At 37.5% G+C, this 13,810-nt stretch overlaps 1 protein-coding gene across 3 annotated transcripts in view; it reads right to left on the bottom strand.

Moving 5' to 3' along the window:
- Nucleotides 1-428: 428 nt before the first annotated feature.
- The window catches only part of LOC145443195 (uncharacterized), a 351,124-nt gene continuing 337,742 nt past the window's right edge, over nucleotides 429-13,810 (bottom strand). The window contains exons 2-19 of one of the 3 annotated variants that reach the window (XM_080321184.1): nucleotides 12,746-12,829; nucleotides 12,506-12,673; nucleotides 12,028-12,288; nucleotides 9,060-9,125; nucleotides 8,483-8,548; nucleotides 7,200-7,256; nucleotides 6,691-6,756; nucleotides 6,485-6,550; nucleotides 5,770-5,871; nucleotides 4,577-4,675; nucleotides 4,298-4,393; nucleotides 3,639-3,698; nucleotides 3,362-3,442; nucleotides 2,131-2,205; nucleotides 1,883-1,936; nucleotides 1,592-1,660; nucleotides 1,035-1,106; nucleotides 429-516 (exon numbers count right to left, since the gene is read on the bottom strand). In XM_080321184.1, coding sequence (XP_080177310.1) covers nucleotides 497-516; nucleotides 1,035-1,106; nucleotides 1,592-1,660; nucleotides 1,883-1,936; nucleotides 2,131-2,205; nucleotides 3,362-3,442; nucleotides 3,639-3,698; nucleotides 4,298-4,393; nucleotides 4,577-4,675; nucleotides 5,770-5,871; nucleotides 6,485-6,550; nucleotides 6,691-6,756; nucleotides 7,200-7,256; nucleotides 8,483-8,548; nucleotides 9,060-9,125; nucleotides 12,028-12,288; nucleotides 12,506-12,673; nucleotides 12,746-12,749 — 1,482 coding nt within the window. In that variant the 5' untranslated portion in view covers nucleotides 12,750-12,829 and the 3' untranslated portion in view covers nucleotides 429-496. Of the gene's footprint in view, nucleotides 517-1,034; nucleotides 1,107-1,591; nucleotides 1,661-1,882; nucleotides 1,937-2,130; nucleotides 2,206-3,361; nucleotides 3,443-3,638; nucleotides 3,699-4,297; nucleotides 4,409-4,576; nucleotides 4,676-5,769; nucleotides 5,872-6,484; nucleotides 6,551-6,690; nucleotides 6,757-7,199; nucleotides 7,257-8,482; nucleotides 8,549-9,059; nucleotides 9,126-12,027; nucleotides 12,289-12,505; nucleotides 12,674-12,745; nucleotides 12,830-13,810 lie in introns of all 3 variants that reach the window. The other 2 variants (XM_080321185.1, XM_080321186.1) reach the window with 2 other exon arrangements.

Genomic DNA, 13,810 nt, shown 5'->3' with positions numbered 1-13,810 from the left:
TCATGAGGCCACGCGTCTAGGTGATCGCAATATATTTCTAGCGCCTCACAGATAAATTAATGTCTTCTCCGGGCAAGGCATAATATGCCTTTCTAGACGATTCTACATGCGATGTATGCATAACTTTTCAGCGTAATAATTTCGACAACTAACACACGACGAATATTGCTAATGGATTGAAATTGCGTTGCAGAGATAAAATTTTATTCGTATACCGGCATGTAGGTAGAATTCAAAACAATAATAAATGATGGCAATTCATCCCAAACGATGGAGAATAATTAAAGGTCATCAGTCCTCTGCGATGCATTAAAAGATACATCGAATGGTACAAATGAAAAATATATCAGCGTATAGAACTGATGTATGACACAAATTTGTCACATGAGTCATACATCCATAGAACGTTTCTTTGCGAATAGGGACTATTTGCATCGGGATGATTTCGTCGTATGTATAGCAATTGAGGGTCCGTAAGATACCATCATTCAGAGATTCATGAAGTCTCTGGCGCGCCTGTAAATTAAAAAGTTGGCGATTACTTAATATCTGCCATCATAAATGTCATGGTATTTGAAACCTTGTTGAAAGGTAGCGAAGTGGATTTTCGCCGCTGCAACAAGCCTAATATAGAATGGCCTTAAATTTCGATACATTATGAATGCGCAACAGAATCTGCATCAGCATTTGCAGATGCCCAGAGGTTTCCAGCAAGAAGTAGTTAAACGTTCCTTATTCTTAAAAGTTTTGTATTTTTGTTGATACTACGGACTCAAATGACCATAAGCCAACCAGATATATCCATGCTGACTGCACAGCTTGTCCACGAATGTTTGGAAGTGATTTCATTGAATTTTGCAATCAAAAGATTATTTGGCTATAGGGTAATCTTAGCAAGTCTTTATATCGAAGATACTTTTGGGGGTATAGAACTTTCATCTGTAATTGAATGTTATATTTATAGCGTATCACGGATTAATAAATTAGAAAATAACTATAACGTCATGTCTAGATCAAAAATCCTACGAAAATACCTTCATCACACTTTGAATCCTCGGCACTATTCTCTTCGTTATCTTCAGGCGTCGCATCCTGAGGTTCTGCCACTTGAAAGATGAGAATAGTACGGATTAGACTCTCATAACTAAAAATTTCATTCCAATTTCCCCCAGTGGTGGTTTACCGGTTGCAAAGTACAAGTAATCTTCATGAATAGTCAATTACGCATGTGTATGTTTTTAACAGTTGGACCAGATAGATGCTGGTCATGTTGTCATACTACCGCGCCTGATACTACTTGAATTAATTAAGTGAATTCGTTGGTATCACGAATATTTTGTCTGGTTTAAAGGCATTTTACCAGGGATCTGCCACCAATTTACACATGACGTCAATGCAATGCGATGCATGTATAGCTGTACCTACTTAGTTTGTTTAAAAAAAAGTTGATTACATTTACCATACAAATTGATGTGGATAAACCGATGTGTATTTATCACATGGTATAACAGTAAAACTAAGAAACACCCGAACATTAGTATTAGACACCAGCGTTGCATAGTTATGAAGTAGGTTTTGATTTCAAAATTACCTTCATCCGCATCTGAAGCCTTCCCTTTATCCTTTTTCTTCGACTTCTTTTTCGATTGTTTTTGAACCTCTTTAAATGATAATCAATGTATAATATTGTTTCATTATGTTATCGTTATCATCTACCATGAATTAACGGATAGTGGTTAGGAACGTGATTTAAGTGAGTACTCCAGTGTTTTGTCTCAACACAATCAACACATTCCGTCGCTACTAATCAACTGAATAAATGGGTTAAATTGTGCATAAAATCGGATTTCGGATTACGTATGTGATAGGCATCCATTATTACCTTCTTTGGTATCGGACTTGGACTTGGACTTCTTTTTGCTGTCTTTTGAAGAATCTATTAATGAGAAGTAGGCTCTTATATATGCATTCAAACTTTTAACTAAAAAGATACGACCTTCTGGGAAGTTGTTTATGCTGAATGACATTGCTTAACATATCACCGCTAAAACACTACCGAGGACATTTAAATTATATAAATATTGTGCTATCAAAATTTGAAACTTTCAAAAGCTTGTCATTTGTCATTGCCTTCAGCGGGTTCTGGACAGTCGCCGGTATCTTTACCCTTTTTCTTCGATTTTTTCTTCCCATCCTTTTCAGCGTCTGTGGACGATCATCATATTTGTAAATTATAATACAATATCCAACAACCATATATGTCAATAACCCTTCAAGTAGAGGTTGGAAATTCTTTTACTAACTAATTGTAGTGAATAAACCAAAGTTATGTTGTCGATACTTCCAATGAATACTATATGTCAAGGTAAGCGGTCGGTAATGGTTAGAACGATTGAGTGTAGAAATATGAAATGGATCCTATATGCAATCTGTTAGTGAGGACAGCAAATCGAAGCCTGTATGTACACAATAGTTGGAGACCTTCAGTCTATACGTGTGATTGCATAAAATTGTAGTATCTGCCCACACATAGTGTTGTTGATGATCTCAAGGTGTTTCACATGTAATGAGAGTAGGCCTATCCTTTACACATCACCCAACAGGAAATGCAGAGGTGGTCATAGTAGTCAAGAAAACTACTCAAGTAGTGACGAAAATATTTTACTCAAATACGAGTAGAATTACTTCTTCCATAAGCAACCTGAAACTACTCGAAGAAGAAGTAGAATTGACTGACTTTAAATCTACTCAAGTAAGTAAGTAGTTGTGAAAACGGTCGTGATTTGTTCGCATGATTGTAAAAGCTGCAAATTGAGGTATGCAAACAATGCAGAGCTTGATTCTTATTGATGAATACTAGGAGGTATCGTATGTTTGACATCATAAGCATTCGTCCGCATCATGGGATGAAAATGATAGTTTTGATATGGAAATGCGATACTAATCCTCTTTGTTTACTCGAGCAGCCCGTTTTTAGAAAATATCATGGTATTGCGCCCTACCCCATATTATATGGCCGGTAGTTTAGTCGAAGAGCAATACGGAGAAGTTGTACCGGATACGGTGTAAACACTTTATGCGATTAGTAAACGTTAGTATAAAATATGGTGGATCGTAAAAATACCGCATTGTGTAGCTTTATTTCCTGAAATTGAAGGCATTACTATACACTTGCTTTTATCCCCCAACATGTATGTTCTCCAGACAAAAAAAGATGTGAAATATGTACAGAAAAGGCATTAAAACCATGATAACTGCGACTGGTCGACAGTTACAAGCAGTGCAGTTCATGGAATATTATTTGATTGCCATCAAATTGAAGTGAAGTACAGTGAAGAAATTCAAAATATTTTGACAATACCTTCGGCATTGTCGGGTTCCTGGCTTGTGTCTTTTTCGCTCTCTTCCGATTGTTTATTTCCTTTTTCATTATTTTTCTTTTCTTGGAAGTAACATAGGTATCAGTGTTAACACCTTTCGATTGAATGCCAAAATCTCGAAATTTATTATAAACACAAACTATTTTCCCAGAGCAACGAGTAATCGGATAAAATTCAATTGGTATGAATTTCAATGAACTATAATAAAAAATTGCATGCATTACAAATAACCACATCAGAATTTCCGTAGTAGGATACCTTTTTTGCGATCGGGATCCCTGGAGAATAGTCTTCTGGCCAATGAAAAGAAAGTCTTATCTGGAAATATTAAATATTACAAGTATATTGCGTATAATTTAACATTAGCACTTTCTTAACTACCAATAAGCAGCCGAGATATTCTTCAGACTGGATCAGTATCTCAGTAATTTCAATGCTTGCGCTTGGCAAGTATATTTTCCCTGATATTTCCTCTGCACGGACTCGACGTCTACAATGTTTGGTCGCTAATCAATTATCGAAAGCCTAAAGTATTTTTTCAATCCATTTATCCCTCTTCGAGGAGTGTTTGTTTAACGATAATGGAATTTGTATGTCGCATAAGTATACCCAAATAGCGTGACATTCATCACAAGCGCAATCAGCCTATAAAAAATCCCAAGGCAAATCCATATTTGCTCTGCCACACGTGATGAATAAACTGGCCAAGATGAAGTCAAACTTTCTATTTTTAAACATTTACCAGCAGTTTCGACCTTGGGTATAGTGCAATTGCGAAAGTTTCAAGCTGAATAATTTGAACCCAAAATATCGATACTTTATGATGATTTACAATGTAATTTCGGGCGGCATTCGAGCTTGTCCCAACAATCGGGGGTGCGGGTGTTAGGATTCTGGTAGGATCAAATGTCGCTCACCTGCGAAAGATAAATCTTGCTGCAACTCTTCCGCTGAAGTTTCGTCATTGATGACGATATCTTCATCGCTGTCTTCCGATTCAGTAGCCAGAATATCTGGAATGGTAAACAGGATATTATGTCGCTGCTACCGTCATAAACATGATTCATTTGTATAGTTCCTATCCCTATCAGTGGCCTGTAACGAAGTACTTTGATATTGCAAAAGCATGTATAGATCTGGTTACGCATTTTTTAAATCGAGTATTAGGTCATAAATTGAAATTGTATAAGTCTTACCTCCAACAACATTACAAGCCTGGCTGCTACCTTCTCCAGATTTGCCGTGTTCCAAAACCTTGGAGAACAGTCCTGTGGCCAACGAAATGATTTGGGTATCTGCAAATAATAAATATGACTTCGTGATGGTTACCCCAATAACTATACCTACTGCATGTAATAATTATGATCGGAAGTGGACAGAATCTACATTTACATCACTCCACTATGTTTTATCGCCGTTTGTACCTATGCCATGCTCTAGCAAACTTCATTCGGGCTTGAACAGCTTTTAGCGTTTTGAGAAGTATTGAATAGTATTTGATCAAAGTATGGTGCTGTACCCCTCAGTTTATTAGATAGATCTGCAGTACAGTCGCTCATTGTCATTGTATCACGATCATGGAATTCGATGTAGGAATTGTGAAACAACTACCCGAATGGAATCGAACCGTAATATTCATGATAAATGTAGCCATGCAATAATTTTGTGCATGGCAATTCAATTTCTTGCAAATCAATTTGTAAGAGGCCCAGTTTAGCCTTCAGGCGTGTTACATAGTTCAAAGGTATGATATTTGTGGTATTCGAATTCTGCTTCTGAATTAGACTTATCGCTTTGGGTTGCAGAAGAATTTTCGGTAATGAGGGAGTCGTTAATTTTGGTTAGAGTCACTGCAACAGAACTTACAGACTTGCTGTAATTGTAGCATTTACGAGTCTTTAAGCTATATGGGATTAGAGCTCATGTACGATGAAAGATTGTTAGGCCTACATGTAACCTAAATCAAAAAGTTTGACCATGTAATATAATATCGCGATGAGGTCCGTCCTTGAAATTAGACGGAAAATAGGCGAAGATACGTACGTCGAAAATTCTGTGATACTGTGTTACGACAAGACTATTAACCCATGTTTCATCATAGTCGATTTCAATAACAATATTTGATTTCTTGCTGTTATATACTCAACGTTTGACGAAAGTCAAAATTTGATAAATTCATGAAATTCGCAAAAATGCACTGCGAAACATAATGACGTGATACAGAAATTCTGAGCAAATTCTGATTCATCATCCAGAACTTAGTTAGTTCAAGCACCAGATTCAATTTTTGTACACTGGTGGTGTTTGCCTTAACTTCGAGTAGCACGAATATCCTAAACTGATGCTCAACATTGAAAACCATCAGTTGTTGCCAGTAAAAGTCCCTCACCTACGAGTTCGAGCGAAGGCTGCCAATCCCCGGTAGATGGTTCGATGTCGATCTCGCTCTCTTCTCCACTATCATCAGATTCGTTCGTCAGCTCATCTACAACTGATAAACGTGAGATCAAATAGCTGGTACTATCAAAATACCACCCATACTTAAATCTGATCGAACGCCATGTGGTTATTAGGGTTATTAGTACTTTAGAATACTTTAAACAACAATACAAACTATTAAACATGATGTACTGGCTCATAGTTGGAAAGAGAGCATTTTGCGATGTATATATTCCATGACAGACAATGCAGGTGACAGTTTTCTAAATCACAAGATGCATCTTCACGACCCACACAAAATCTACGATGACGAAGGACATCTGTTTAATTTTATCAATTATAATCTAATACCTTCATAGAGGATCTGCATCGTCTTGTTGCCATGACAATTGGATACATATAAGATGTATAATTATATCCATATAGTCATTTCTATTGGACAAAATACAAAAATAAAAGTATTTCGACTTTAGGAACTGTTGAAGTACAAGTGAAAATATTCAATAACCAGAATCCATTTCAGAATGTAGCGGAATTTAACGAAGCCCAGCGAAATGCTGCGACAAAGTCACAATCCTTCGTTACTTAGCAATCATTGTTTCGTAAGTCCGAAGTTGGGGAATCTTGAAAATTATTGTAGAAATCATAGCCCATCGTCACAATACCTTCATCAGAGTCTGAATCCTTGATGGTACACTCTTCGCTGTCCTCGGGAGGAAGGTCTTGAGGTTCTGCGAGATGCGACAATAGCACGACATATAGAATCACATCATTACCAATCGAATTTCTATAAAAGTTGTAGGTGCAACGTTGGGGAATCTTCAAAATTATTGTAGAAATTAGTAGAAATCATAGCCCATCGTAAAAATACCTTCATTAGTGTCTGAATCCTTGATGGTACACTCTTCGCTGTCCTCGGGAGGAAGGTCTTGAGGTTCTGCGAGATGCGACAATAGCACGCCATAGAATCACATCATTACCAATCGAATTTCTATAAAAGTCTTGTAATGCCCAGGAATACCAAAATACACATGTATCTGTTTTGAATGCTTGCACCAATCAGATGGACAAGGTTTTATACTTCTTCACCTGATAATCGAATTAGTGGTCACTTTGAATACTCTGTCGGTTACGAAAATATTAACTAGTGGATTTGCATGAAAGTTACTTGTGATGTCATTGCGATGCTCGTCATTAAAAGTCATAGTTAGTTTACTAATACAACTTGACTTCTGATACCACAAAATAGCTGCGGAAAAACGCATGTTTCTCACAATGCAATGAATCTACGCATAATCCCATCATTAGATACCAGTGTCAGTAAACACTCATTCACATCATTTTGCTGTTGTTGCCTATAAATTGTGATTTCCAAATTACCTTCATCCGCATCTTTGTCCTTTTTCTTCGATTTCTTCTTTGACTGTTTTTGAACTTCTATAAATTATCATTATAATAATATTGATTCATTATATAACCGTTTCCGCATATTATATATCTCCATTACCGAATAAGTGTTTTTTAGAAAGGTCATTAGATGACTGCTCGGCAGGGTTGTAACCAAGTCATAAAGCTTCGAGTCACAAGTCAATCTCACTTTTATAGTTTTGACTCGAGTCAAGTCGAGACATTTTCAATTCCCCACCGACTCAAGTCATCGACCAGAGGTTAGAGTCCGAGTTATGGTATTATGACTCGAGTCCGAGTCCAAGTCATTGTGTTGACTGCTCAGTTTCCAGTTAAAGTCTTTTTAAACCCACTTTTATAACTCTGTTTGGTGATATCGAATGGTTCGCATTCATAAAATAATAATTTTCCTCACTTTGAACGGTTTCTGGTCGCATTTTGAAGTACCAGTACCAATAGACGAAATCCCAATAGCGTGGTTACTTTACTGTTCTTCGAAATTACAATGAAATATCGGTCTTGGACGCCTGGGTCTCGAGTCATATGACTTGGTTCGAGTCACGCGCAATTACTCGATTCCAAGTTGAGTCAAATACTCAGATTGACTCGAGTCGAGTCGAGTAATTTCCGTATTTTGAGAAATTCAAGTCGAGTCATCAGAAAATCGTGACTCGAATCTGACTCGAGTTGAGTCATGACTCGAGTCATTACAACCCTGCTGCTCAGTTATTTTGTAACTTTACTTGTAATACATTATATATCGCTACTTGTTAACTGGATTAATCGGGGTGAATTGCGCTTAATTGCGTGGTATATTAGTTGGCGAGATTCCATGTTATACATCTCGATACTTTCACAATGTCCAGCTACTCATTGATCTGGATGATATGTGATAGGGTTTTCAATTCGACTCACTGATTTTATAGATCAATATTTATAGAACTCGTGCAATGCGCACTGTATTGGAAAACGCTTCAACAGCTTTGGCCTAGACGGGACGGCAGGCCATGGCTTCCTATGAGCACGTGACTTACACTTGTTAACTGATCAAACCGTAACCAGGCTTATTGGCCATTGGCTTACTGGTCAATTCAAATATGTTTATGGGTTTATGTGTGTTCGGAGTGGGATTCATTTGGATGTTGCAACCCAGCATTATTGCGGTGTCAAACTTCAGACTCTATATTTCATATCGTGTATAGATAATCATAATAAGTTTCTGCCGAAATATACTGAAGTTTCTCGGTATATATTACCTTGTTTTTCTTTGGGAGCCTTGACTTGTACTTTTTCTTTCTTCTTGGCAGGACTGACTTTCGGTTCTGGCAATATCAAGATGACCATTATGTATAAGCCAATGGTTTCTAACATGAGGCCGATGAGGCGGATTATCCATCGATCTAGGATAATTCGAGAATTATCATCGAAAAACTCACATAACTCCGCTTCTACTGGTCGGAATTGACTCAAATGTGTTTTGCAACGTCTTTGAAGACAGCTCAACAATTTCATGGGGTTGGCAAAAATATATGAAAATTTTTTTTTCCATAATAAAATAAAAATTTAATTGGATCTGCGGAGTCCTATACTTGATAGAATTGAAGCGAATTTGGTGTGCAGCGTTTTTTAGGGTAACCTGACAATTTAATCAGTGAATGGCTGGAATCTGGGAAAAAATTTATTTTTGAACAGCCCTAACTGACAGTCATGGCGTCCTAACTTGGTATGTGAGTTCCAGAAACCGGATATATTCTGATTGCGAACTGGCCAGGCCTTAACGAGACTTGGTAGATCTCATTGGAAACTGCCAGAAAAACTTCAAACATTCCTTACCTTCTTTTTCTTTGGGAGCCTTGATTTGTACTGTTTCTTCCTCCTTGACCGGACTTACTTCCTTGGCTGTGAATTTCAAATATTTTAAAGTATTAGGCTCCACTTGAGTTGGACGAACACGTGGGTAGAACAGTATACGAGAAAATGGGGTCATAGTCTAATAAACCTATCGCTCGCCCACATCGCCATCGCCATATCCTCCCCGTAACACAGACACACATACACATACATTAGGGTTACCACACGTCCTCTTTTAAGAGGACTTGTCCTCTTTTTTGAAAGTGTCCTCGGAGGACGCCCTTTTGTCCTCATTTTAGAGATTTTGTCCTCTTTTTTGAAAATTTAGGTCAGATTTAGAGCAAATTGCGAGTGATATGCCGTAAATTAGCACATCACTGACGCTGCGGCGGTTATTTCGGAGTGAAAAACGGTTATTTTAGCTCTGGGTGGAAAGATGACCTTTCTTTTTTTTTTTTAGTCAACCGATCACAAATTGGGAAAAATTCACAGGTTTTTGAGAATTCTTCTCCGGTTTTGCAAGTCTCAAAATTCTGAAAAAGTGTCCTCTTTTTAGGTTTCCAAAATATGGTAAGCCTAACATATATATACACACACACACACATGAAGGAACATAGGTTATCAGCCGTGATACTGTCTCAAACAAATATAAAACTGTGTTGTTTCTGAGTTACTTGTTTATTTTCATATGGGGAGGAAATATATCCCCGCGTATAGAACCTGAGGTGGGCAAGCATCGTGGCATATAGAGTTATCAGTAGGGCGATTTTCTTTGGACATGTCAAAAAAATGTCAAAATTTTTCACAGAGTCAAAATTTTTTTGCAACCTGCATTTCGTTTGTATCGCAGATTTTGCATTGTCGGCGAACTAATCATTTGACATTTTACAGCTTGTAGCCTACTTTATAGGCCTATCGTTGTAGACGGCCCATTGTCTGCTCATTGCGAAGCATAAACATTCAAATGAAACAAATAGATTGACATGGTGTTATGCTCAACGTACCGCAATATCCTAACTGAAGCAAGACTGCGTGGGCATAGCATGGTTCTTATATCAAGAAGCGCATGATGAAAAATTGTGATGTATGCTACACCACATTGTCAGAATAAAGCAACACGGTTTGCCACCAGCAGTGTACGCACAACTTCAGTGTTGTCAGCCAACAACTGCTACTGTTGAACGTTCTTTCTCCATTCTTGGCAAGCTACTTAGTAAGGACAGACACTTTCTATACCCGAGCATGAAGGAAAGTATCCTTCGTTGTACTACGACGAATTTTAATAATTACTACCATAATAGGGGGAGATGTGGTACCGATGGATCACTGGGACCGAAAATACTATGAAAATTCTCTATGATAATTCCATGATTACACTCCGTGAACTTGTCTACAGTTGCATGCTGGCAAAATCTTTCTTCGCATACAAAGAAATTCGACGTGCGCGAGCTATGGGGTCTCTCACAGACGTTTTTTGTTTTGGGGGGTGTAAACTAAATCTAAATCGACATATACATTTTTCTTTGTAACCTTCAACACGAACAAACCAGCAATCATTTTTTTGTTAAGTGTAGGGCTTGTATCAGGTTATATGATGGCACCTACGATTGTTTTCAGTACCTTCTTTGGGTGGAATTTTTTCGATTCATGTATAAAATTCGTAGGGTAGGGACCGATGATACAATAGCCAAATCAAGCACAATAATCAAGCATACTAATCATGAAACAATTGAAACATGCCTACGTACAGAAAATCTTTATGTAATAATTGCATATGATGTTTTATCACTATAACGAGGTATTTGAAAGTCACACTGTCGATTTTCGGGCAATATGTATGTACCCTCAAATTTATAAGTTCGAGCCAAAATAGAAACGGGATTTTATGACAACATGTGAGTTAATATTCATTCTATTTTTTTGACGGTTGCGACCAAACATTCTTCTTTGGCTTGCTGTAGCTTAGATTATAATACTGAGCAAGAAATGTTGTCACGTTTGAGTTTTTTAGGGTATATGTGTCATAGGTCCCTGGGTCGTGTGCCATTGGACCCACCGGGTGGGGACCGATGATACGTTCGAGCATCAAATTTTGAACGTCCATAAATATTTTTTGAAAAGACGGATATTCATGTATATGTGCGCGATAGATAGAGCTTGTATCAAAGTGCTGAGCCAGCAAAAGATCTGATGTTTTCGGCTGAACATTTTGGGGCCAGCGATCATTTTCCAATTTTTGATCCATCGGTACCACATCTCCCCTACGTGATGTAACTAATAGAATTCTTCAAAGGGCCGGATTTCGTTAAAATAAAGTTTTTTCACCATACGTCCTCCTTTATAGGAGGATTTTTCCTCAATTATCAGGTTTATGAAAATGTCCTCCGAGGACGCCTAGATGTCCTCCTTTTTGGCAATTCGTACCCATTTTATCTTAGCATAAATCACGCTAAATAGGAAATTCGTGGTTCGATCGGAAACGACGACCTTTTTTCTATTTTAGTCAACCCACCAAATTTTTCAGCAAAAGTAGCGAAATCGGCTTTCAGTTTTGATCAACTAACTTTTCTGATTTGGTAGAAGTGCCCTTCTTTCCCTATCCAAAAATGCAGTAACCCTACGTGATGTACCTACTTGAATTCTTCATAGGGCCAGATTTCGTTAAAATAAAGTCTTTTCATGCAAATATTTGTCTGTTTTTGAGTCAAAAAAAGTGTGTTCAGGTCAAACTACTTCGTGAGGACAGCCAGATCCAACCAAAAATGAAGATAAGTAGTACAATTCTAACATTATGTGGGAAAACACTTAATTTGCATACGTTAGGTCAAAATTTGGTCAAAATTAAGTTTTTTAACGTCAAAAAATGTCAAATTATGATTTTTTTTTTAGGTAAAAAAATCGCCTTAGTTATCAGGTTCATCAAATTCGACATAACATAAATGCTACTTGCGTGCGGGAGCCGGCGCGTTGTGTTTTTGTCCTGAAGTATCAGTCCATATCTTTTTATACTTGACGTTTCTTAGTGATCCCTGATTGTCCACGAGTACATTCGAATTGTTGAACACTTGAATGTTAGCGTGGGGGATTTCGGACCCGATCTGTATTGTTACGAAGACATGTCCATCAGGACCAGATTCGGCAAATCCGAAGTAGCCACCCGGCTTGATGGTCGTAAATCCGGGATCTTGCGTCACGAAGTTCCTCTTTTGATCTGAACACAGAAATCAATGTAAATATGATGTAACGGAAAATCCTTCTGACAGATATTAGGAATCGATGAATCATGAATAGTTCCAGTAACCGAATTTAATAAAATCGCAGCAGATCAAGTCATAGCTAAATTTACACGCAATGCGCACTGCGCTTACAACCGTTGTTATTGTGGAATATGTTGTTTGATGATGATTGTAAAATTCGATTAGACTTACGAATATCGAGTGACACTCCCGCCGCAACGTTAGGTAGTCCGACCTTCGCCTTGGTTGACAATTGGTCATCATATACTTCAATCCTATTCGCTTTTACGCATGCTCGGATATCTCTATCGTACCCATTGGCAACGTGCGTCATGTATCTACCTTTAACTTCGGCCTGTCCTGAGATTAACAAAATCGACGAATCGAGAGGTTTACGGTCATCAGTATATTAAATATAAGATGAAGACTTACCCATCTTTGTAATCGCTCCGAAGACCTTATGCTATTTGTTACTCTTCAAGAATTAAAATAGTAACTTTATTCATATAACGAAAACTAAAGAGACGATAAATAAATTGAATGATGCTGTCGCATTTATTGAGGTGTCTTCTGAGTGCATGCCTGCCAAGTCTCTGACGAAATAAATCAGCAAAATATCTTATCTCAAACGTACCAGGCTAAGCGAATTCAAGTTGAATTTCTTGAACCTTTTATAACCAGAGGAAACGTTACGCTAATTTACAAGTCTCCGGGAAACCCCAAATTTTCACTTAGTCACAAAAACCAAAGTTACCACAATGCACATCTGCTTACACATCTAATACATTGCTATGAACTATTAGTTCACAAAATGAACTTTCTATCAACAGAGTGTCAAGAACAAGCCATTGAAATATGATTTTTACACATAACGAAACTAAAAAGAGATTTACTACAAACCAATATGATTTCAATAGTAAGGCATCAATCTCTAGTAGGTATATTTCATAAGGTTACACATTCCCGTGATAACAGTTCATCCCGGCAGCGATAAGCAGAAGGCGTTCAAACTTTAGAAATCTGCAGAAAATGTGTATGCACTCACACCAGAAAAAAATAGTTCATGAAAACATAGTCTACCTCAATATTACCTCAATATTGTACCTCTGTATCGATCAAAATCAACATTTAATCCATATAATGATACTTTCAATATAGAATAAACACGGATAGAATACGAAGCAAGGTAGGGACGTAGGAAGGGTATGTACATAGACAGTAGACACATGGGATTTGAAACATTGTTTTACACCATGAATTAATCCGGACCGTATCTTTCACAGAGTAACCAGAAGAACTAAGCTATAGGTTGAATATATATACGGAGAGAGAAAAACGCTAATTGATAATGATGTTTGTCTCATGCGTACAGTAACATAATTCAAAAGCTTCTTGAAGGTAAAGAACTTCAATAGAAATATAACTGAAACACACAAATAAAGGAAATGCTGTTCAGTCGCTAACAAGTGGGTGAACTATATTCGATCGACACCCCGA

This window comes from Botryllus schlosseri, chromosome 7, assembly GCF_051294905.1.
Source record: "Botryllus schlosseri isolate E-star chromosome 7, Bs_hap1, whole genome shotgun sequence".
Classification (NCBI taxonomy): Eukaryota; Metazoa; Chordata; class Ascidiacea; order Stolidobranchia; family Styelidae; genus Botryllus; species Botryllus schlosseri.
The sequence above is the reverse complement of the archived record's forward strand: the minus strand, read 5'-3'. Positions and strand labels throughout refer to the sequence as shown.